The sequence below is a fragment of the Cyprinodon tularosa genome, unplaced genomic scaffold (genome assembly GCF_016077235.1).
Source record: "Cyprinodon tularosa strain WSP-4 unplaced genomic scaffold, ASM1607723v1 ctg120, whole genome shotgun sequence".
Lineage (NCBI taxonomy): Eukaryota > Metazoa > Chordata > Actinopteri > Cyprinodontiformes > Cyprinodontidae > Cyprinodon > Cyprinodon tularosa.
This window is the reverse complement of record NW_024038004.1, coordinates 1,483,075-1,508,832: the sequence shown is the minus strand read 5'-3', so window position 1 is coordinate 1,508,832 and position 25,758 is coordinate 1,483,075. Positions and strand designations below refer to the sequence as shown.

Genomic DNA, 25,758 nt, shown 5'->3' with positions numbered 1-25,758 from the left:
AAAATTGAGCACATGAACCTCAGGCAGATTTACAACAGTAGAGGAAGAAAACTGTGTCCTGTCAGCTCACAACTGAAAAATTAGGCTACTGTTTAAACAGACTTACCAAACATTGCAAAACACTGAATCAGAAAATATAAAGATGCTGAGGAAGTAAAGTTGGAATTTGTCATGAACAACGTAGAAGCATGGATCTATCCTGCACTGAGTCTACAGTTCTTGTCCTTGCTTTGGGTTGTTAAATACCAATTTGGTGTGTTTTAAAAGCTTCATCTTGCATGTGGATCATTGAAGATCTGATAACCAAAAGAATAATGCAAAATGTGACAATTCCTAAATAGTCTCAAACTACTTTCTTCAACATGTCTAAATGTTCACTGAACTCCACCCTCCCCAGACACAGATTCAACAGAGCACCTTTGAGATGTGGTCTAACAGGAGATAACACCACAGCAAACAGAGAAGCAAAAAAAAATCAATGGCCGCGAGTCAGCATGTTGACACTTCTGATCGAAAAGGAATGCTTGGCCGTGAGCCTTGGAAGCATTCTTGCTGTCGCCGTATTGTTTAATGGACACTAATAGGAGCAAAGTTGTCTGTTATTCTTTTTCCTTTCTGGCCGTTTGAATTTCCACTCATTTGTCTGACATATTCCAGCTAACCTTGCCTGCCTGCATGGAGACATCAAGCGCATTCCAAGGGCCAACCCAATTACGGGCAGATGAGGGGCAGTTTTCTTTGTTGAAGAACAAAGCCAGAAGTGACACAACTGATCTTTAAAGGAAGCTCTCCCAGCCGTGGTTCAACAAAATAAGGCAAGGAGGGAGGGGGGCCCGGTGCACATGTGGGAGGCAACCAGCTGGTTATAAATATCTATTTGGTCGGTTACTGGAAGGAAAATTTGCAGTTTGTTTGTCATCCACTCATCCAGGTGGTGGGCCTGGTGGTTGCAAAACATCACAGAGCACATGAGAGCAATGGGGCCAACCTGTTTGAGTCGACCCCCAGATAAAAGTTCATATATAAAAGCCACATGTCATCCTTTGGTGTACAAGGGGAGTGGGAGAAAGTTCTTGGCACATTGGATCCATATTTAACCAGACAATTAGTTTGCCCATTTAACATAATGTTTTGCAATCTACTGTAAGAATAAAATCTGTAATTAAAAACTTCAGTTTGCAAAATACATGAAAGCATAAACAGCTAATAAACCCTTGGAGGTATGTGCGAAATACCACCAAGGTTATGTTGGATTGGTTGTTGAGTTACATTAACAGTCACAATATCAACTAGATGCAAATACAAGTGCCTCTGTCTTTTAAAAACGTTACTTCTCCGGAAGCCAGGCTCTTTTTTCACAGCCACGGGTGGTGGTATTGGGAGTGGGGTTCAAATTTGACACTAAAAAGACAGAGTTTGGGTGGAGTAGGACTTTAATAACGTACATTGTGCAAGTAGTTGTTGATGGCCATAAGCGCAGAGCACTGGCCCACGGAGGGGTGGGACGAGCTCAAAGTTTAATTCCCACTCTGCAGTAAATTAGAGCACAGCGGGGTAATGTCTGTTTATTCCAAATACAGCTGCCTGGGCCTCTCTCTCTCTCTCTCTCTCTCTCTCTCTCTCTCTCTCTCTCTCTCTCTCTCTCTCTCTCTCTCTCTCTCTATCTATCTCCTTCTATCTCTCTCCATCTCTCCCCACAGGTCACACTACGGCCTCAGAATCACCTGGACCAGCTTACACAAAATGCATATAGTGTAAATACAAGCCCTGTGCATAAATAAACAACAAGGAAAAATGCACATGCTCAGAGAAACAAACACCAACTCAGTCATTTACAATAACATATACACATTTTTTTTAGCTCATGGACACTAATGTCTTGCTGACAAGAATTAAATGAGGAAATACTTCTCCCTCACTCACTTTAGCTTTGACATATGCATGGATAAAAGGTATTTCACAAGAGATTGGGCCCTTAAGAAGACTTGTTACATGTCAATTGAATTTTCTTCTTTTCAAAGTTCTATTTATCTTATTCCTATTTATATGTTACAGTGTGATTGAACAGTTTGCGACTGCTAAAAAAAACCCTGTGTGGTATCCATTTGAACATCTTAATTTAAGTTGTTTGTGTCGGTGAATAAAATTAGTTTGGAAAGCAAACTTACTTTGTTAAATCATTTGAAGTATATTTAAAACAGGTATTTGCTGACCTCTAGTGGAAAATCTAATTATTGCACTTTCTAAACTGTTGCTCTATGAGATTCACCAAGTATATCCTAACTATATTAAAAAGGTATATTACTTTTTTTCGGTTTTCATAAACAGTATCTGTGATATTATTAGATGTATTTCATAAAGCAAATATATTTCAAGAAAGTACTTATTTGAAAAACTATGAATAAAATAAATTGACAATTGTCAGGCACAATGATGATGACAATAGGTCTAGGTTAAAAAGACTGACTGTTTACCAAACAGAAACTTTAGGTGGAAGAGCATAATGTCAATGTGCAGGTTACCTAAGATGGAGAATAAAACCACTGGAATGTTGCTTTTTGGTTCATTACTGTCCTTTCTGGTGTCAAGTCTGACATCTCAACATAGTGATCATCTGGAAAGCTTTTGTCAGCTTTTGTTGTTCTGTTTTTTAACAAGCCCACAGTTGGTGCAACTATCTTCAATGAAATCTTAAAGCTCTCCATGGTTCCTTAATGAAAAAAGTATAAAATATGGAGATCCTAATTTCATTTGGTACTCTTTATCTTGGCCCGCCATGACCAAAAGAAAAAATATCTGCTTCAATAACCATTATATAACAGTTCCCCATTGGTGAACAATGTTGTCTGACCTAGAACTAACAGAGCTCTATAAATATTGTTTTGAGGAAGATAAGAGACCCTAGGCTCAACGATGCTGAGGTTAAGCAGTCTTATTCTGTTTGGCATCTCAGCAGAAAAAAAGACTGATTGCCTCCGTGCCATGTTTAAATGGCGCAACTATTTATGCAAAATGAGCCCTGACTCAAATGTTTGGCAGATGGACATACTTGGCCATATGCATATTGGGTTTTCATAAGCTTTTTTTAAATGAAAATAAGCTAAACTAAATTATATTTATAACATGTCTAAAGATGAAACCTTTTTTTAAGGACATAGATAAAGAATTGGGAAAACACTTGGATATAATTCAGCTTTGAATGTCTCTGATGATTTTGCAGACTGATTGAACTCTATTTGCTTTATTTAATAAAGAAATAAAAAGGAGAGACAGTCAGGCAGATTCACCAACTCCTAACTAGATTGTTGAAATCTGCATGCTGGAAAAATTAAGACATATAATAAGACTGCAGAGGAACCAAATGGAAGAAAATGGCACTAGATAGTGAAAAGGGACAAGTAGCACAGAGGGCTTAAAGGTAATAATGCATGCTGAGATAGACATTTATCAAAGCATTTGTTACTGGGTCAGTTGTTTTGAAAATGTTTATGTGAATTGAAAAAAAAATTAAAACAATGCTGGGATTATTAGTCAGTGAAATGATTACATGGGATTATTTTAAAACTACATCCTTTCAAAGTTTTTTTTGTTAAATAATATTCCAACTGATTGTGATGTATGTGTAAAAAAGAGGGACTTAACAGTTCCATTCTGTTTATGATAAAATGATCTATTGATTATTGCATTTCCATTACAATAAGCCTTAAAACAGGCAAATAGTAAGGTATGTTTCCAAAAATACTAAAGTTATGTAATTGTCAGTATAGTTTTAATGATTAGGTTACTGTAATAAAATCCATTAATTCTAAATCTTTTGTAGAACTTTAATAACTATTTCTCAATAAATAAAAATGTGATATATCCTACAGTGCATAATGAAATACATTTACATTAGGCCTAAATGTTTGTTTTGATTATGAACTCTTATATTTTTTAAATTAAGAATTAAACATACCTCATGTCAAAATACTTGAAACAACTGACAAATAAATGTGCAGTTTTGTCCTAATGAAGAAATTCCTGGCAAATAAAAGTCCTAGAATAAATCAACGGTTAACAGTACAGATAACAAAATTTAGAAGGTTTACAATAACGTTAGGTTATAAAATATGTAAAAATACCAAACATTTCACATTTTATACAATGATTAGTTTCATATTTTGGTCTCTTCAGATTACCAGTTTAAAATGTCAGTACTTGGCGCCCTCTAGTGTACAAAGTCGATTTGTGCATTTTCACCGAAGAGGAAAAAAACTACAATCACCTCCGTAACATTCGCTGAAATTCGACGTGCGCGTTCGCGTAATTTTTGCGTCAGCTGCTATCTTGCGCACGCGCTTTAACTGAAGCAGTGGCGAGATTTGTTTTTAAATGGAGGAGTCTCTGATATTCTGTTGGGACCAGGGATACTCAAAGTACGGTAATTGCACCGTTAAACTGGACTGAAGCGATTTGATATAATTTAGGAGGTTTAAATCAAGTTTACATCGCATGGCGTAACAAGAGAAACGGTGTTCCTGTAGGTTCTTTAGGTTTAGTCTCCAACCGGCTTCATTAGCTTAGCGAGCTAGCATAGCAGCCAACAGCTGTGCTGAGCTAAGGGGGGATGCGCTGGAAGGTGTTGAGGTTTTCTTTTAGGGTCGTTTAGACGACTTAGTAACATGAATTCAAGTAGTTTCAGCTTGTCTGAGGTAAAGTCTCTGCTCAGATAGTTATGAGCAGTTTTAACCAGAACCTCCGCTTAAGCTCCTCTTTCGGCGCAGACGGTCCAGCGGTCGGCACTGACCCCGGGAACAAGGACTGGGTTCTCGGAGGCGATGTGTTTTCCTGCTGTCAAGAGATGAACCTGATGGACGACTCGGTGCAGGCGGGGATGTCGTCGGTCCAGCCGGGACTGGACGGACACCTGCCGCTGATACGTGCACAGAACCACGGCTCCCAGGACGGGATCTTTTTCGAATTGGGCTCCCCGGACGACTATCTGGACAGCAGCCCGATAGAATACCGGGAGCCCGATGGGAACGGCATCGGTCCGCTGTTCGAGAGGAGGAAGAGGTCTCGGTCCAACAGCTCCAGACACAGGTTCAACGAGGTGGTCACGGAGCTAGTTCCGGAGGAGGTCCGCTGGTTCTACAAAGAGGATAAGAAATCGTGGAAGCCGTTTATCGGACACGACTCTCTTAAAATCGAGCTGATGTTTCGGAAATACTGTGAGCTGAACCCCGGTGCTGTTCGACCCCGGGTTGGCGGCGGGGAGGAGGAGACCGGGGCTAAATGTGCGGAAAGCCCGGGGCAGAACGGCGCAGAGGCCGCGGACACTGGGACCAGCAGCGTGGACGAAGGCCGCGGGTCTCTGGACACATCTACGGTGTCCTGCGATGTTAGCGACCCGGACGGCATTGAGATCAACGTGGAGCCTGTGTGTGTTCGGGGAGGCCTCTATGAGGTGGACATTAAAGAGAGGAAATGCTACCCTGTCTACTGGAAGCGTGAGTTTCCTCAATCACTCAGATCTGCCTTGGTTCTGTAGTGCTTCACTGAAATACATCATCAAGGACATTCACGTCATATATATTTAATAATCTGCAATATTAAGCTGACAACATGCAGATCACTGGGCAGCTGCTATTCATGACAATCCATTCCCTCTGTTAATATGCAACTTATTCTAAATAGATTATTTTGCTTGATCCACTTGTGAAATATTAAAATATTTAGTTGTTTTTTTAGTATCTAATTGACAAGAACTAAATCTGTAGGAAAATATGCCTTCAAAACATTGTTAGAAATTCATCCACACACAATTGGCAGTTATTTTTTCTGATGCTATATATTTTTTTAAGATATTTGAATAACAGAAGATTTATTGGTCACTATAGAGAGGAGTTCAGCTTTATCCCATAATGTTGTGCTTTAATTATTAGATTCTAGTGCAGTTCCAGCTTATCTCCTTTAAACAAGTGACAAGCTGCCTCAGATGATGAGCCAGTATTATCTACTGAGCCCTTATCTCAGTTCTTCGTGTTTTTTTGTTTACTTTAAATTTAGGTTGTTATTATTGAAACAAAATATGTGTTAATATACATATAATCTTGCACAGAAAGGATCTTTTTTTCTTTTTCAGAGTGTGCCTAATTAAGTATCAGCTATTATCCTCTAATTCTCCTGGGAATTAAGTCAGAATAGTGTTCATAATTTCGCTCTAGACTGTAATGAAACCCGACCCGCTCTGTTAAACACAGAGGCTCACTCCTCCTGGATTTGACTGACTTATTTAATTAAATGGAAATCCAGTTTGCCAAGCCTCGTCTAAGATGCCACGGGACAGTGGGTCATTTCCTAGAGAAAGATGTGAGTTCTGTTCACTTTATTTTATTCATAAACGACACATTTACTAAAAACGGTGTTTCAAGGCAAAACAAACGCCTGGACTAATTGGGTCCGATCAGGATTTAATTGTTATAAATGGATTATAAGTCATTGAAATCGTTTAGTCAAACTCTTATCTGTTGAATACAGTGCCATTTAAAATCTATTCTGATGTAGGGAATTAAAGTCGATAATTTTAATAACAAATGGCAATAACTCTTTTAGAAGATAAACAAAAAATATCCAAACACCTCTGAGGTCTAAGCATAGAGATCTTTCAGTAAAAATAACAAAAAAATTTTTATGTCTGCTTCAGAACAAGACCATATTCCTGTGATGAGAGGCCAGTGGTTTATTGATGGTACGTGGCTCCCGCTCGAGGAAGAGGAGAGCGACCTGATCGAGCAGGAGCATCTGAACCATTTCCGAGGCCAACATTTGCAGGACACCTTTGAGACAGATCTGGTGGTCAAGACTGTTGATAGCAAAGATGGTGAGTACTGGGAAAGGGGATTTTTTTATTGTAATACTTCAAGCTGCACTCATAAACCCAGATAATAACTTTATCATGACAAAAAGGGGAGTAACTGTTTTGTTACTGGGTGAAACTAAAGTTTAGGGTCGAAGCAGACTGATTAATAATGAAACATATGGCCTATTGTGGTATTGAGGCCTTGTCAACAGATCTGAATCAGACAGGAGCCTCCATTGTTTCCACTTATCTTGTCATGTATGGTCTATCATGGTTCCCCCCACGATAAATTGGCCCTAGCTAAATATCACTTGTCTTAGACTTTATTTAAGGGCTGTTACATCAGTAAAGTGTAGAGCGAGTGAAAATGATGTAATATTAAAGCAAATGAGTGAGAAAGGAATTTGGATTGAGTGGAAAGAGGAACAAAGGTTTTGGTTTTATTAGAAAAAAAGTGTCTCCAGCTAACTTTACAACATAAATGTCACAAACTCTAACACAGAGAAATAACCAAAATAAATCATATAATTGAATACTGAATCCTACTAAGGTGTTCAGTTAACTAATATCTTATAGATCAGGTATAACCAGAGTTTTGTGTTAGTATCAGTTATTTTGGAAATGATATGCTACAGCTAATAAAGACCCAAATATTAGAAGGACGCCTACAATAACGTCTCTAAGCAATAAAGAAACACGTGTTCAAATGTCCTGTTAGGTGGCTGCTATCTTCTTCTGACATGTTTTTATCTAGATTCAGCGTAGCAAACATGGCAACTCTAACTGGTTGGCACTTATTTAGAGCCTGTAAACTGTCTCATATAAAACAGGTATTTAGGATGACAGAAAATAAGTCATTTGCATCATAAAGGGTTTAAGTATGAGCGTAAACTATTGCTATCTTCTTAAAAATTAAAATATGGTACGTTTATGGATATTTAGACACTAGACCACATACAATAGGATTATACCTGAGCTGTGTGGATATTAGATCTGAAGGATTTTTACTCCAACTGTGATGTGAATGAGACGAACTCAATGCATGGAAAGGGGGAAATCTAGTTCTATCCCATTTGTAACAGAATATCTGCTCTCATTTTTCATGATCTTCCCTAATTGAATACAAATATTAGTGGCTACAGAGCATACCTCCCGTTTTCAACGTTTATTTTTAGCTTAGCCTGAAAGCAAAGTAAACGATAGAGGTTTTTAATTCAATATCTTTGAGCTGATGTTGCGTTCTGCCTCTTACAGAAGATACCTTTTTCTTGGTACCAATAATCAGCTCCACTCAGAGCCACATGGAGACTATTTTAAACCACATTACGTCTAAAATAAGGATTTTAAAATAAGTGCACTTTTAGAGATTTGCAGGTTATCCTCTTGTACTTTCCCACTGAAGCAGAAGACATGGTAAAGATAGAATGATAAACTGATAATAAACCAACATTGAAAATATAACTAATACCTTGAGATAAGGATTGAAGAGATGCTTTGATGGTCATTTTCTGACGGGTTTGATAATGTTTCACTGTTTGTTTTTTCCCCCGCTGGGTGAACAGCGTGCTAAGCTGGTTGTAGAAACAATAGGGTGTGGACTCATCTTTCAGGCTTGAAGACGTCAGGGAAAATTACGTCAAGCATGCAGCCAATGGCATCAGCTTTGTTTTCTTTCTTTTTTTGATGAGGGCAAAGTAGTTATTTTCATGTATCTTACCTTCTTATTTCAAAACTTTGTGAGCCTGTGATTATGCGTAATTGCCGTCATAAACGTGCTTTAAAGAATGGAGAAAAAAAAAAAAAATGCAGGGAAAGCAGCCTTTTATTAAAAGAACTCCTAAATGCAGAACATCTAAATTCTTTATTAGCCATCTATCTAAATCAAAGGACCCAAGGCCAGTTCTATATTATTATATGCTGCACAAAGCATAAGCTTGTACGTTCATTTTGACCTCCACATACCTGTTCAGTGCTTAATAGATATCCCAGACATTACAGAGCACTTATTTTCAGTAGCTCCATCAGTGCTGTACAGATGGCTCTTACAGCACACACACTTACTGTGCGCCTCAGCACTTCTCATCAGCCTTTCCCCTCAGCTCAGCCAACTACTACCAACATTTGCAAGTCTGATTGCTGGATTATCGAGCGTCGACTGATTTAGTCAAATCACAGGCTTGTGGAATTTATAGTTTACATTCAAAATATCATCTTTTATGATTTAATATGAGCACATTCCCTGTCCTGTTCTGATTTTGTTCATTTTTATGCTGTTTAACTAAAGATGAAAATATACTACTGATATTGCACTGAGTGCTTCTTAACAGATTAAAGGCTGTAAAGTGGAAAGGAAATCTCAAATCAGAGGTTGAAGAGGAGTTTATAACCACTTACAACCTTTTTTTTTTATTTGTCAGATAGTTTCAGTATACATACCATATTTTCTGGACTATAGAGAGCACCTCACCATAAGCCGCGCTTGCAAAATCTTTTGGAAAAACTGGAACATAAATATAAAAGCCATGCCAGGCAATAACATGCTAATATCTACTGAACGGTCTCCCACCAAACCTGTAGGGGGAGCTCTACATGTAGCCCATGGAGTAGGGGTAGAGAAGAATGCTAGCTGCCGTTAGCTTGTTGGCTGGCAGCAGCAAGACCTAATGAAAGATGGGGCTTCGTCAGCTCTTTATTTCAGCTCTGCAGGAGTTGAGCCCAGTTGCTTCAGATTCGGCAGATTTAATGACAAAATGTGTGAATTCAGGACATTTGTTCTCCGTTGTGCTTGCTGCTAGCAAATTCTTTTGCTAAATGAAAATGAGCCCCTTATTCTTTAATTTCCAACTTTGACCTCCCCCCTCTCTCTTTAGGGAAAAATCCACAGAAAAGCAGCACCTTCTTATAAGCCACATGATTCAAAGCGTGGGAAAAAAGCGGTGTCTTATTTTCTGGAATAATATATTCAATTTTTTTAAATCAATCAAGTAAATTCCACGTTAGTTAAAAGATTTTAAATACAATGTGTCAGTTTTCTACTATAATTTTGATATTTCTACAGTTATAATTGAGAAGTGTCTAAGTTTACAAATATGTTTCAGAAGACAAATGGTCTGATAAAGAACGTCTTAAATGGTTATGGGTTCACGGAGTCCGTTAGCATCAGCTCACATTACATTCTACCGCATTACCTTCACTTTTTAGGACCAGTTGCAGTGCCTTAAACAAACTCATTTTTTCCCCACATTTTGTCACCTTACACCCACCGATGTCAATGCATTTCATTTGTTGAAATGACATAAAGTCATGCAAAATTGTAATATGAAAGAAAAATAATGTAAATGGTAAATGGTAAATGGCATGTACTTATATAGCGCCTTTATTCAAGTTAGGAGACTTGACCAAAGCGCTTTACACTACATTCATTCACCCATTCACACACACACTCACACACTCCACTGTGGCTCTGTATTGTTTTGTTTATTTTTTCTACCAGTAAAAATCTGAAAAGTCAAGCTCTTTTTTTTTTTTTTTGTAGCCCACGCGACTCAACATCTCAGAGCTGCCTTTCACAGCATTAACAGCTGCAAGCCTCTGGGAATAAGTGTCTAATAGCTTTGCAAGCATCAAGAGTGACATTTTCGTCCACTCTGGTGAAGCTCAGTCAGACTGATTGGTGAAAAAAAGTCTGATTATCAGTTTTTTTTTTTTTACTCTTGCCACAGACTACAGCTAAATTGGATCTAGACTTTGACCGGATCATGCTTACAGAAGAATATGCATTGTAGCTGTGGCTCTATGTTTAGACTGTTCTACCACCTGTTTAGGGTCTTTGCTGCCTCCATTTTTCAGTTTCTCTTCCAGAATAGCGCTTCATTTAGCTTCATCCATCATTCCTGTTAACTCTGCCCAGCTTCCCAGGCCCAAATGCATGATGCTCATTGGGGATCAAGTTTTTTCTTGAAAAGTGCAGATGTAGTTTTCCACCACTCTTTGTTTTTCATGCATATATATATACTCCAGAGACATCTTTTTAGGTCTGATCTTAGCAGGGCACTTTCTTCTCGACATTTGTTTGTTACTTTTATCCTTCTAAACAGGAATTCTTACAGCTTTCATTCAGCAGTTCTTTTCTTCTTGTCACTCTTCTGTGAGAGCCAGATTTGTGGAGTTCACAACTACTTATTTTCCTGCTGGGAGTTTCATCCGGCTGAGCTTTGGACCTCTTCATCTCCTCCAGGATTGCCATAGACCTCTTAGCTGCATTTCTGCTCAATGCTACTTTCTGTTTAACCTGTTGTTTTGTGATTTTTAAAGCTTGCGATGTTTTATTACCCAACACTGGTGTTAACACCACACAATTCTCCCCTGACCTCTCTGCATTTATTCCTGGTCTCCACTATGCTGTCTTTTCAGATTTTGTTCCATCAAACATTTATCAAAGTTATATTCACCTTAAGATTTAATATAGGTGTGATTACAAATGCTTGCCACACTTTTCAGATTTTCGTTTGTTTAAAAAAAAAAAAAAAAAAGCAGTACATATATTTGTTCTTTCATTCAACAGTTTTCATCATTGTGTTGATCTTTTACATAAAATCCATTCATGTTTTTTTATGATGTGTCAAGCTGTGATGTAATGTATGAATACTTTAACAGGGGATGTTATTTCCAATATTTTCTTACAAAAAACAGGAAATCCTTTTTGTCCTCAATGGATTATAAATGTAGCCTTAGTTATTTTTGATAAGTTTTCTATATTTAGGGTAAAATAGTTTAGTCTTCTGTAACCTGAAGCAGGTAATAAAGATTACTCACTGTTTGTTGGTTGTTAGTTCTCTCCCACCTGCCCCCTTTCTATCTCCCGTTTCTGTTCAAATGGAGTGGATATCAGACTGGTGCTAAAACTGCAGGTCACAAGCGCAAACGCTGCCAAGGTACTGTGAAATCCTACGTTTTCTGTTGTGTCGGCTCCTTCAGCTTCTACCCCTTATCCTTTAGATTCTAGGACTCTGTTGGGCTAGTTCCTCCTTTCTTTTATGGGTTAGACTGTATTGAAGTGTTCCATTTAGAACTAGACCTAGGCTCAGTTAGATGTGGTTGTTTTAAAAGCAGATTCTCCGTTTTTATTGCAGCTTTAACTGAGCCTAGTTGCTAGAATTCACCATTAGTGCTGTGATCTATAGTTTGGTTCTACTACTATTGCTGCTTTTTGGGGAATCCTGTGCATTTCCTCTGCTGGAATAGTGAGTACACAACATGGTTCACTCAACTACAGTTAAAAGTTGCATTTAAAAACTCCTTTACTGGCTTTCATTCAGTTTCTAAGCTGTAACCCTTTTTTTTTTTTCTCCTTCTGGGATTAATACTGTACCTTTAACCAACCAGCCTCACTAGATCATAGATTTTACAGAACGCTTTCTATTGAGAGCTAAACGCTACCCATGAGGTGGAAAAAAAGACTCATTCTGAAGTGTCCATTTCTGCTGTTTGTTTCCTCGTATAAAGCAGTTGTTAACTTGAAACTCAGTGGGAAATTCAGCGTCAGCATAGACCCATGGTTCTTAAAGAACATTGTAGAACTTTGAAGCCATCTAAAGAGAAATTAAGAGCCTTCTCCCTTTCACCGCTATCCTTTCTCATCTTCATCTTTTCTGTCTGTTGTCTTTTTTTATTTTTTATTTCAAGCATAGGTCGAGGTCCCTATCATCTTTCTCACATTCCTGCTGGGTCGCTATTTTATTTTTACAGCCATATCTCATTAAATAAGAAACTTGTTGAACTATTAATTTTTTTCTGTAATTTAATAAGTCCTAAAAAACAGAAAGATATAGATTCATTCCATAAAGGAAAATATATTTGACCTACCGGTACTCTTTTTATTTTGATGTTGAATGACCTTTGATATCAATTTATTGAGATGCATCCATATTGTTTCTGAACTAACCCAGTGTAACCTTTAACCTTTCTGCTAAACATAAGGGTCAGCAACCAGTCAGTAAAGTCTGTCTTTTAATTTCCTGCATCTTTCCTGTTTGGTATCCACTAAAAAAATGACTATGAAGAGATCTTTTCTTCCTTTTAGACTGATGATTGTCTCAGTTCTTCAGCAGGAACACTACCAAAGGGGATTATAAAAGCTGTTTGACATTACTAAAAGACCTGCCTCTTCCTTAAAAGCTAATAGCTATCCATTACTGAAACTGCTCAGAAGTAGCTGAGTGCTGAGCCATGTTGTGATAAATAACAATTGTGTTTTTTTGCCTTGGAGTGATTTTATTTGATTGTCTACAAAGAGAAAGCTAAACGTGTGACAGAACAAGACTTATGTTTAAAAAAAAAAAAAAAACTTTCTCTTGTAGGTTCATAACCTTCAGTGTTGGAAAGTGATGGTCAGCTTATATTATTTGTATTTTATGTATTTTTTTGCTTGTTCTCATCTGTGGTAGGAATTCATTTTCCTTCGGTTGGTGCCTAAAATTACATTTCCTAGCTAGGAAGTAAAAAACAAAACAAAAACAAATCATGCTTCTATAGGATGCTAAATTGATTAATGTGGGTGGGGCAAATAAAAGTTTGGCTTGTTTTTGACATAAGGAGAAAAAACAGAAGTTTCAGTAGGTACAGTTTTCCCCTAAACCTCCTTTGTAGGAAAGTATCGCTTGGAATTTTAAGCAAGTAAGACTAATCCGGTAAACTGCATTTTCCCAGGAACTTTACCTTCTTCTTAAGGATTTTAATTCCTCCTTTGTTTCCGAACAGTACAAAGAGTCCATTACCTTTTTTTGGACAAATTCCAACATATTTAGCCATTTTACCTGAATGATCTTGACTGAACAGGGACATGCAGCTCAGCTTTACCTCTTTTTACTCCTCCACCTTCATCTATTGCACCTTTGTAGGTCTGAACTGGTTTCTCTCAAGCCATAATTTTGCTCTTACTTGCTTTAGTCGCTGCATAAACCACTGAATGGGAAACTGAAAAAAAAGAATGCTTATTTACGTTTATGAAATATCTATTTGGAGATTCATAGCAGGACGACAAGCAAGAGCTGAAGTATGCTGTCATGCTGTGGGATTTTCTTTTTTTAAGCAGATCAAAGCTACATACTGCCTTTGATTGAGCCGTTTGAAAAACAGTTTGTGGACTTTGTGCTACTTTGCAAAACAATCTAGCCTCAACTTTTTTTTGGATTATTTTCCTCACAAGCCTATTACTGCTAAACCTTAAACTAATAATCATTTTATGTGTAGCTTCTGTTATACTCTTTTGTTTTTTTTTTTTGTTTCCCTTTCACAAATTATATGTCCTCTGTCCTGTTGTCCTCTGTCTCCACAAGTTCAATCCTTGACCCCTCTCTCACTGCCCCTACAGCCATCCACCATTTGAAGCTGAGCCGCACACATGTGGATTGGCACAGCGTGGAAGAAGTCTACCTTTACAGCGACGCTACCACATCAAAAATCGCTCGTACTGTTACCCAGAAATTGGGCTTCTCTAAAGGTCTGTATCTAACGCATCGCACTTTAATATGAGGCTAGAAGAATATGCTGCTTGAGATTAAAAGGAGCTTAAAGAAGATTATCACCATACTCTTAACTTCACAGTGATACACTACTTGGTGTTTTGGTCTAAAAACCCTGAAGGCTATATATTGAAGGTTGTTTCTAAAAGTAAAATGCAGGAAATCTATCTAGATGTCACTTCTGACACTTGATCTGTGTAAATGGATCTGTTCTACTCCGCTATACACAGTAAGATTTTACATTAATCTTTCTCTCTACCTTTTTTTGAAGGAGCTCTTATGAGTTACTTGAACATTCCCTAGTTAGCGAAGAGTCTGTCTGTAGTGCTAGCCAGACAGTTCAGCAGCTGCTATCACGTTTCCTTTTAGCACACAACTTGATCAGATTATAGGTTTTAAGTAAAGAGACGCACTGACCTGCCAGTACATTACACATGGTGCCATGTGACGCATGGCCACAACAGGACTCCTCGTCTCACCCACTAACCTCCTTGGAATCAATACAGCATGTTGGACTATTGAGTCTTATTTTTTTCCTGCATAATGTTGTCCACCCAAAACAAACCCAAACTTAAGAAACAAATTTATTTAAAGATTCACTCAATATTAAATAATTCAATCTTTTGTGCTTCTTGTTGCTGCAGCCTCCAGCAGCGGCACGCGGCTCCATCGAGGTTATGTAGAGGAGGCCTCTCCAGAGGACCGACCCCCTCAGACTACCCACGTCGTCTTTGTGGTCCACGGAATTGGTCAGAAGATGGACCAGGGCCGCATAATTAAAAACACTGGAATGTGAGTTGTTTGTATGTGATTTTTTTATTTAGATCTCTGTATTTGAACATTTCCTGGCTTTTTTTTTCTTCTAAAAGCTTCCTTCTCATTTGTGAAATCTCTACTTGAGCCTGTTTGAGGTTTAGATTTGCAGGAAGAAGAGCGATGCCTTTGTCTTGGTTCAAAGTATTTTGAACCTTTTCTGTTTCTGTTCTAAGATTTGGACTTTTTCTCACCTTCGTGCTGCTCTCTGTTTATTTCTTTGCTTCTTTACCTCATGCAGAAACAATATCAGCTTACCCTGAGGGGTGTTAAATGGTGCGCACAGCTTTCTTTATTGGCTTGTCTTTTCATCTAACCTGTTAAACATGTGGTTTATGTTGTTGAAGTTTTCAGAGATAACCTGCTGGGCAGGATTTTTGTTCTGTGTCCTAGAAAATGTTCCTTATGCTTTAATATAACTTTTAATGCCCCGCAGCGTCTTTTTTTATAATGCCTTTGGCATCATGGAGTGCAAAACGATAATCTATGGTTCCTAAAGACATTTATCTTTGGTTTGTAATCATTAAATTCTTTAAAGTTATATACAACTGAATTAAATCAGCTGGCTTAGAAGGATTTTCAGGCGATAAGACATTTTTGTTTAGTATCGTTGTTAGCATCAAGGAATAGCTTTATTATCATTCCTCTTTCTACTCTCTCTTTGTTAATGTTGCACCTGAAGTCTGTGTCTTTCCCTCATGCTTCCCTCTTTTTCACATTCTATCTGGTCTATACCTGTAATACAGGCTTTGTTTTTTTATTTTGGGAACATGCAAGCCATAGTTGTTAAGAAACAGCAAAACATTACCCAAAGTATCAGTCATATGTGACAGACCAAAGAGTAGTGGTGCATACATGTAGATATGGACATTTGTGATTAGCAGAGAGTTTAAAATGGTTTAACTGCTTCCAGCTGCAGAGTTAATACTTTATTATAGATCCACTGATCCAATAAAAATCTGTATCGGTCCCGATTTTGGAAAAAATGTGGGAATTTGTGAAAATGGGCTTGATCCATAACAGCAGATCTATTTAGTCTATTTCTGTAATAATTTAAGTTGGGTTAAAAATTCCCCTTAAGGTGAAGAAAGGTTTACCCAACAGGGACACCTCTCTTTGATTTAATCAGTACAGTTAATTTGAACCTGTTACACTTGTCTTTTTAAGTGTGGGGTTTGAACTCACAACCTCAGGATTCCAAGCTCTATGCCCTAACCACTAGGCCACCTTTTCCATGTGTCACTAAGTCTGAACTTGATCCTTGAACCTGTTTACACTCTCTGAGCAACCAAAGTAGACCAAGTCAGGCTGCTGGACATGTTAAGCCTGCCGCATATCTTCCTGTGGATTATGTTACGCACACCTTCCACTGCCAAAACGAAAGATCAGCCAAGCCAACATTCCACTTTTACTTTGTTTTTCACTTTGTGAGTCTTTTAAGCAATGTGACTGTCTTGAATTTTTTATCATCAGCGAGAAGAGAAACAGTTGAAGTCTTAGACAGTATTGATTTGTTTTTGTTTATTCTAAGTTAAAGAGAGTTTAAATCTTGCTGCAACAACACAAAGTGTTGCAGACACAGCGCATTAAATCTGTAATCTAGTTCCTCACTCCCTTGGGAGAGTGTTGGCTTAGTGTTTAGAGAATGGAGCTTGTGCTCTGAAAAAGTTGCAAGTACCCGTTTCGATCCCCACAGCCTCCACTCTGGGTTCCTGAGCAAGACCCTTAACTCCACACTGCTCCCCGCAGAATGGCAGCCCAGTGCTACCCAAGGGGATGGGTTAAATTAAACCCAGAGCATGTACATTCCCCTATAGACAGTTGGGTAACATGTAGGTCCCTTTCCTTTAACAGCTACAGCCTGCATTTAAGAAACTACATTTATCTTTGTCTGTGAGTTAGATCTATTTAAAAAATGGACCAGAATCTTCACCGACAAAATCTTTAACAATTTACGAGACAAAGTTCCAACAAACTTCATAGGCATTCCTCTAATACCCTATTCTCTGACACTGACATGAACTGGTACTTAAAGAAATGCCTAAAATATTCCACTGAGAGAATGTCCAATCCTGCCAGAATTATAACCAATCAACATTTTCTAGAATGTTAAAGGATGTTTCTCTTGTGTCGTATGAGCACCTGTTATTTAAAGTTTATAGTTTTTTGGTTTTTTTTATAGTTGTCATTTGGTACCAAGTAACCAATGATAACATTTGATCTAATATTTAAAGGTTTTGTGTCTGGAAAAAAATACAATTTGGTTCTGGTGTTTTAAAGACATTTTTTTCAGATAATACAAATTATTAAAATGACAAATCTAAACACAACAAACACTTTCATACCAGTTTTCTTCAACAAAGCCTTAAATTCTTGCAGTTGATCGAGCACCTTTAGCTGTTTACTGTGTTTGAACATACCACAGCAGGTTAAAAATAACAACATCAAAGCTTGTGTAGAAACTGTAATAATCATTTTAACACAGACTTTAGCTACGTCTGATGAAGATTCTTTTTAAAACGATCCACCTAAGTAATGTTCTCATGCACATACACTTTTTTTCTTTATTTTAGATTGCCTTTAAATCTAAAATGATTTCACTGTTCAATACCGCCATTGTTTACTGTCTGTTTATTGTGTTGATTTAGGTTGAGAGAAGGTGTAAGGAAGATGGAGGAGAAGCACTTTTCTGAGCACAACGATGAACACGTAGAGTTTCTCCCTGTGGAGTGGAGATCTAAACTAGCGCTAGACGGAGGTTTGTGAGGATCTTTGAGAGCACTGCTTAGACAGAGCAGAAATCATTGTTCATTGTAAAACATATGGGGATTTATGCATACATTGCACATTTCCTTAGATACGGTGGATTCAATCACGCCAGACAAAGTCAGAGGACTGAGGGACCTCCTGAACAGCAGTGCAATGGACATCATGTACTACAACAGTCCTCTTTATCGTGACGAAGTGAGTCAGCTTTAGCTCATTATTGTTGACATCTCTGGTTGCCTCCATTTTCATTTAAATCCACCCCCCCTTTTTTTTTTTTATAGATAACTAAAGGACTGACTGAAGAGCTAAACAGACTATACTCACTCTTCTGTTCCCGTAATCCTGATTTTGAGGAACGGGGTGGAAAGGTGTCCATCGTGTCTCACTCCCTTGGATGTGTCATTACCTATGACATCATGACAGGATGGGATCCCGTACGCTTCTGTCTGCAGGAGCACTGCGCTGTAGAGGAGGAGCAGGATTTCCGCTGGATGTCCTATGAGGAGAGGAAGCTTTTAGAGGAGCTGAGGCTCACAAAGAATAGGTAGGATATGAATTATATAGCACATAGAATGGATATATATCGCTGAAGGTGGGTGGAGAATAAAATGGTCTTATGATATTTGTTTTTCTCAGGTTAAGAGAGCTGGAAAATCAACTGGTCAAACTGGAGGCTTCTAATCCTTCAGCCCCTCCAGCTCTTAAATTCAAGGTGAGGTTCTTTGGTATGTTAGCCTGATAAAGCAGACTAAATGGGAGATAAAAGGTGAAAGTTAGGCTGGCCCCAATGAATGAGACATTGGAAGATTGTTGATGAGAACAACTTGTTGTTTTTCAAACCATGTCTGTGCCTATTGGCCAACGCTCTCACCAATGAGCGCAACTGACTGTGACGTAGTAAGTGGGACAGGGAGCTCGTGGGGGAGTGTAAACAAACAGCTTGTCGCCAATACTGCAAATACGCGCTTCTCAAAACTGAATGAGCATAGAGCCTCTTCCTGCTCACGTTTCAACGAAAACCCCAAGTCTAATCCTTCAAAAACAGATACCAAAGCTGAGTCAAAAATCGCCATCAGAGCCAATGGTCCTTAACTCACGACTATGCCAAAAGAGGGCCGCTGCAGACGGGTTGCGGTTAGCCCTAGCTGCCGTTAGCCCCTGAGCTCCGCTGATTCTCAACCTTTTAACTTCGGAAATTGTTTTTTTAATTACGCATTAAATCAGTAAATGTACCATATAGTGATGCTTTAAAGTATAATATTCTCTCCTCAATTTATCTTAAAATGTACTTTTATTAAATAACAGCAACAGAAAGAGAAATTTTAACTTTCAATGGAGCGCTCCATTGAAAGCTGCTGCTCCCGCAGTGCATGCTAACTTTCTCTGGGTCATGCAGCTTTGTCGTCACGCCCTCAAAACCCCGCCCACTTTGCATCCAGACATTCAAAACACATCTCTGCGTTGTGATTGGCCCGCCAGATTTAGGGCCTGGGGCATTGATCGAGGCTAGACCAAACTCGAAGGCAAAAATGATTTTGGCTGCTGGCGTGGGGGGCTAGTTTACTAGGCTATTGGTATGTAGTTGAATTATGCAGCCTTGGTGAGAAATTCACACACGTTTGCCACAGTCATCTTATGTTTCAGGGGAATGTTAGCTAATATTTAATCTTGCATAGCGTCCTTGCACATGCAAGCTACAGTATAAACTTTGATAAGCATATTTTTCATTATCTTGTTTGAACTGCCTTTACTGTGTCGAGGTTTTAGTCACCCAACTCTTGACTTTGGAGCAAGTAATGCCTCCTGTTGACTTTTTCAAACATATTTGTTTTCTCTGAGGCCAAATGTAGCATATTTTGTCTTGTTTGACCATAAAAAGTTTCCCCAAATCTGAACTTGGCTTGGTCTTGTGGACCGCTGCAAATTGTTGTCCAGCTTGTAGATATGAAGCCCCTTTCTTGGACACCTTCCTACCCATGGGATTGTAAAAATGTGAACAGTGACTCTGGCATTCTAGCAGTTTCTGTTCAATATAGTCATGATCTTTGGTGATCCACTGGGTTCTCTTATTTATGTTAACCTACTAATCTTTTCTTATTTTGTTGTGGGATTGTGAATCGGAACTGAGCTCTGTTCCATAGTTCCAGGCAATGAATTGATGCTTCAATGTACCAAGAGACTTTGGACAACTGAATGCTCCCAACTCCAAGGAAACGATTTGGAGAAGGCCCCTTCTCCTTTCACCTTGGAAGGTCCATGCAGACCATGACCAATGTTTTTCTATATTCTAATGAGTCAGCTTTGCAAGAATGGTCAAAAGTTCCCATAAACATCCTTCCAAATTTAGTAGACAGCCAAGCGTTAAAGAATGGTATGTCGCTTTAGGTCAGGTCAGGTAGGTGAATACTGTTGCCAATGTTGCACAGTTTAGCCTGCATGTAAAATATTGACTAGTTTTTGAAGAAAATTCACAATAAGCGAATGAACTACTGATTTATATTCATTAAATGTAACTGTTATGTAGTCATTCATTGGCAGATTGTATGCAGGTGTCTGACAATTAATGCCCTGACTAGATTACAGCATTGTGATTGGTCCCAGCCCTCAGGAGGATAAAAGCCACAAGACACAATCTCAGCTATAGCATTTAAAGCATTTTAGGTGTGGTGCTTGTCCTTTTTTTTTCTTGAAAAACAGGAATTATCCTCTAGTTTAACAGCAACTGTTGGCTGAAGCCTTTGGACTCGATTCTTTAAATACACAGTTAAAAGGACAACTATGTTGTGATAAAGAGGTGCTTAATTTAAACAGGTTGCATGAAATAAGTTGCCCAAGCAAAGAAATAAAGTGCTATTAAGAAAATGTTTATTTGTTCAAATAAATTCTTATTTACTGTAGTGGAAAGTTTCTGTGAATGTAAAACAAATATCTAATTTTGACTCTAAATGATCTGCTTTTTTTCTGACAGGTTGAAAACTTTTTCTGCATGGGTTCACCTCTAGCAGTTTTCTTGGCCCTGCGAGGGATTCGTCCGGGCACCAGCGGCCACCAGGATCACATTTTGCCCACATCCATCTGCAGCCGACTCTTTAACGTCTTCCATCCCACAGATCCTGTGGTCAGATACGCCCTCTTTTGAATTTGACTAATTTCCTGCATTTTGTAGTTATTTTGATAGGAATGTGAAGCATAATCCTCTTTGAAGTAAACGACTGTTCTCTGTTCTGTTAAGGCGTACAGACTGGAGCCCCTCATCCTTAAACATTATAGCAACATTGCACCTGTGCAGATACATTGGTAAACAACTTGACCTTTCCTTTTTAATTCCTCTTTACAGACACAAAATGGTAACAGAGTTTGTTTGCTTCGATCAAATGGGGTTTGTTATTCTCCTCAGGTGTAGCGCCTCTAACCCTTCGGCCTATGATGAGATCCGGCCTACCTTCCTCAGTCCAGTCAAAGATCCAGCTTCAGACACGGAAAGCATTCCCAGTCCGAGCACCTCTCCGGTCCTCGCCCGTAAACACTACGGGGAGTCGATCACCAGCCTGGGCAAGGCCAGCATACTGGGTAAAGGAAGAATTTTCATTTTATTATCTTTTTGCTGATTAATATGTTTTTCACCTTAATTTAGTTGGGCTCATAAAGGCTGATTTCATTTTATGGGCTTTAAAACCTTCTATAAAATGACACTATAAATCTACAGTTTGGATTTCCCCTTGTTAGTGGCGCCATCAGGTGGCAAAGAAGGACTCCTGCATTTACACAACAGTCTACGGCACACCTGTGCATTAATCATGGTGTCTAATCAGCTTCTTTTCATGGCAGACCTGTGAGGTGGGATGGATTATCTCAGCAAAGTAGAAGCGCTCACTATCACAGATTTAAGCTGGCTTGTGAACAATATTTGAGGGAAATGATTATATTGTGTATGTAGAAAAAGTTTTAGATCTTTGTGTTCATCTCATAAAAAATGGGAGCAAAACCAAAAGCACTGCATTTATATTTTTGAGTTAAAAAATGTATGTATTTATGTATGCATGAATGATAATATAATATAAAAAGCAAAGATTAAGGCTTCATAACACTTGCATGTAAACTTAACATTTTAAATTCTTACTTCATGTCTACCTGCAGGTGCAGCAAGTATAGGAAAGGGGTTAGGAGGAATCCTTTTCTCGCGGTTTTCCCGCTCAAACAGCCAACCATCAGTGTCTTTAGGAGTTGAGGGCGTGGCGAACGCTGAAGAAGAGGAGGAGAAGCGCAGTGAAAGCCAATCATCATACGGGCTTTCCACCATAACTCGACCGACTTCTCCCACTGCGGAAACTTTTTGTACGTTTTGTTTGTTTTTTGGTAAAAAACATTTAGCAGCCTTTTTTTTTTAGTTCAGATCAAATAAAGCTAATTGAAAGATGAATTATTAAATTACACAGAGATATTATGTATTACAATGAAAATTGTTAAAAACTGGCTAAATGTTTTGATTGTGAATACACACAATTGTGTGTAAATTAAGAGTTTATATATCTTATTAAATTATTAGTTTAATTGTATCTCTTGTACAGCCTAAACATTTCTATTTTATATATTTATATGTAGCCTCCAAGGTTTGAATATATAATTATTAAAAATGTAATTCTGATGTTTCCATTTGAACTTTTACATTATTTTGGTTGCTTGAAAAATTACTGAAAACATCAATCTGGTAACAAATGAACACAATCAAACCTCTATTCATGTTTCTCAATAATGAATCGGTCAGTTAATTGATGGATCCCTGTTATCAACCTTGAGGAACCCCATATTTACAACAGTTCCTGATCTAGAGTTATACCTTATAAACTTGTAAACTAAGCAAATTAGGTGATTGAAAAGACAGCAGCTTTGGGTTTAAAGCTGCAGCTAAAGGCATGTGGACTTCTAAAAGAACCCAGCAGGGCTTAAAACCTGTCTGATTATGCCTTTCTCTGTTGCAGTGGAGCTGGAGAGGCGCATCGACTTCGAGCTGCGGGAGGGTTTGGTAGAGAGCCGCTACTGGTCGGCTGTGACCTCACACACTGGCTACTGGTGCTCACATGACATTGCACTGTTCTTACTGACCTTCATATATAATAAGTCGACGCCCTCTGCGCCGACAGAACACACTCCAGAACCAGACTGAAGCATTTGTTGCAGCACACGCCTGAGAAGCGTGTCCCATCTTTGTTTTTTTTCCTCTCCAAATCTTTCTAAATAAAAAGCAATCAACCCATCCTTTCTTTTTTTTTTTTCTTGTTGATCGACGATCAAGTCATTTTTGAGAAGACTGATACATAAACCTCATTCCGACAAGCAGCCTTCATGGACCAGGAGCCCGTACCAAGGGACGCTCTGTGCCAGTATTACCACTCATTAAACATTTCCATGGAAGAAGAGGCCATTATTCTAAAACATGGAGGTTCATCAGCCCTCAGAAAAGCTCTTTACCTTTATCTCAACATTAAGGCGGATCAGGTTATTTGGTTGCCTGCAGGTTTAATGTTTATCAGCCCACTCTCTGTAGAGCCCTCTGATGTATTTTTGGATTTATAAATTGAATGTGATTGTAAGAAAAAGCTGTTTTTCACTAAATATTCTGTCCAAAATGTGAAAAAAACAATTGCTTACATGGGAACACGATGACCTTTTAAATAAGCCCAAAAATGTTACTGATGTACTGTTGTCATAAAAAAAACGAGTACTAATCCCTTTAATATGATTAGAAACCTGAGTTTTATTCAGTTTGCTTTCACCTATGGCAGAAACCAAATACAACCTCAGATTAGCATATTGTTTACTTCGTTAAGCAGAGCTTACTGGTTTAGATACAATTAGAAAATGTACTGAGTTTGTTGTCAGTTGCAGCTAAATATTTCCCTTTTAAATTCCATGTTTCTTTCAGATGTGTACCTCTTGTATCATGACGGGCATATACTTATTTTCTTACTATTTAGTAATCTAAATCATTGTGGAAAACTCTTCATAATGAGTGTAACAAAAAGCAATTATCATTGCTCAACTGAAATCAATGCTTCTTTATTAGTATTGAGTTATGAAGATGCTTCTGATTGTCCCTATCTTTGCCTTTATGTTTTTGTTGATGTCCGAATGAAATGAATGGTTCTAGATGTATTTTTATTCGAGAACAGAAATATTTTCATAATGATTTTCAGGCACTTGCAGGTATAAACCTGAATCTCATCACATGGAAAGTGGGATTCAAATTTGTGGCCAAATAACATTTATTTGTCCAGTTTGTTAGCTACTGTAGTAAAGCTACTGTTTCTAGTCAACCAGAAATGTAATTGACATAGTGTGAAGGTTAAGAAATATACATTTGTTTAGGTGTTTGAAGGACGTTGCATATGTGTTATTTCTCCACCTTTTTGTTACCAATGTGCACTTTTTTTCCTTTTTATATTGTTTCTTTCCTCCTGAAAATATCAAGCTGCAGTCAAATAGGTAAAGTCACTTAAAGTGTAATTGCCTCTGATTCCTTAGATTTATTCCAAAAAGATCAAGAAAAAAAAGAGAAGATGGTAAATAATCATCTTTCTTTAAAAGTTTATTGGTGGTTTATAGATGCAAATGCATTAAAAAGTAAAATATCCTATTTACATTTAGAACTCAGTAATATTTCTGCAGCAACTAGAATGCTTTTGCACTTTGCATGATCTCAGATAAATAGTTCATGAATGTTGGAACAATAAAAACCATGCTGTGTGCCAACACACATCTAAGAATTTTCAATACTGCAGAAGAGCTCATTTAAAACACTCTAGCAATGGTTGAAGAAGCAAACTTGTCAATGCTCACTGAGTTACATTAAAAAGTGTCAAGTTTATTGTATCCATTTTTTTTCTTGTAATATCATTCAGATGCCTCAATAAATTAAAATATCAAAAAGTTTTGGATTTATAAATGAGCATGTAGATTAACACCAAGTGACATTTTTCTGTTTGTGGTTTATAGATGATTAAAGATTTCTAGTCAAATGTGTTTATCAAACAAAGCCAGTTAAAAATCAGTTGGATTTTTGTTAATTATATTGCAAATACTATACGTCCACTCAGTAGTTTTGCTAGAATTACTACATCAAAATCTTGTTGACAACTGCTTTAGGTTGGGAAGTTTAATCTCTACAAATCCTGTCAGCAGAGGAAGCATACCATACTCTAAAATGTCCTTGCCCATCTGTGTGATGGCTCCTGAAACTCTTGAATGCCACACAATCCAAAGGGCTGCCAGTTTTCCTAATGCTACAGTAAATTATTTAATTCTTTTAATCAGTTTTTCCTTCCACTTAATTTTCTATTGAATAACTTGAATGCAGAACTTTGTTCAGAAAGCCTCTTTAGCAATAACCTTTTGTAGCCTACCCTCTGAGGAAGGTTTCAGTGACTTCATTGGGAGTCTTGTAGGTCATAAAAATCACTTAATGTACAGATTGGTCAATTTTCTAAGACGTGTATTTATTTGATTTTATTGCTGTCATTGTGGTAAGCCATTTCAATCAAAATGAACACAGATGAATCGTAACTATCTGTATATTAATTTCTCTTTTTAATGGGTTTTGGGTTGCCTTTGTAGTAATAAAAGCTTTTTTTTTATTTTGTGAAAACAGCCATATTGCCCCACCTTAAGGCTGCCTCTTTGTGCTTCACTGCTGAGTAGAGTTGGTGTATTATGCATGTATAATGACTGTTTCATTTGCAAAGAACAATTTGCTAAAACCATTCTGCCTTGAACAATTGTTTTGATAGACAAATAAGACGGGTGGTACCAGTGAAT

The 25,758-nt window shown here is 37.9% G+C and overlaps 1 protein-coding gene across 2 annotated transcripts; it reads left to right on the top strand.

Moving 5' to 3' along the window:
* The first annotated feature begins 4,334 nt into the window (after positions 1–4,334).
* On the top strand, positions 4,335–25,695 carry ddhd1a (DDHD domain containing 1a). 2 transcript variants are annotated; one of them, XM_038272887.1, is made up of 14 exons: positions 4,335–5,489; positions 6,686–6,862; positions 11,674–11,775; positions 14,214–14,342; positions 15,009–15,156; positions 17,826–17,935; positions 18,035–18,141; positions 18,228–18,490; positions 18,583–18,658; positions 20,915–21,064; positions 21,179–21,243; positions 21,344–21,516; positions 22,084–22,281; positions 22,926–25,695. In XM_038272887.1, exons 1-14 carry the CDS (start codon positions 4,715–4,717, stop codon positions 23,108–23,110), a joined length of 2,658 nt encoding a protein of 885 aa, XP_038128815.1. In that variant the 5' UTR covers positions 4,335–4,714; the 3' UTR covers positions 23,111–25,695. The 2 variants fall into 2 exon arrangements, with proteins under 2 accessions (XP_038128815.1, XP_038128823.1); XM_038272895.1 differs by lacking the exon at positions 11,674–11,775.
* Positions 25,696–25,758: the final 63 nt, after the last annotated feature.

What these genes read in the sequence shown, in the direction of transcription:
- ddhd1a (XM_038272887.1), top strand. Translation starts at nt 4,715, where the DNA reads ATGAGCAGTTTTAACCAGAACCTCCGCTTAAGCTCCTCTTTCGGCGCA. An exon ending in TCCATCCCACAGATCCTGTG is followed by an intron (nt 21,065 to 21,178) that starts GTCAGATACGCC and finishes TGTTCTGTTAAG; the next exon opens with GCGTACAGACTGGAGCCCCT. An exon ending in GCACCTGTGCAGATACATTG is followed by an intron (nt 21,244 to 21,343) that starts GTAAACAACTTG and finishes TATTCTCCTCAG; the next exon opens with GTGTAGCGCCTCTAACCCTT.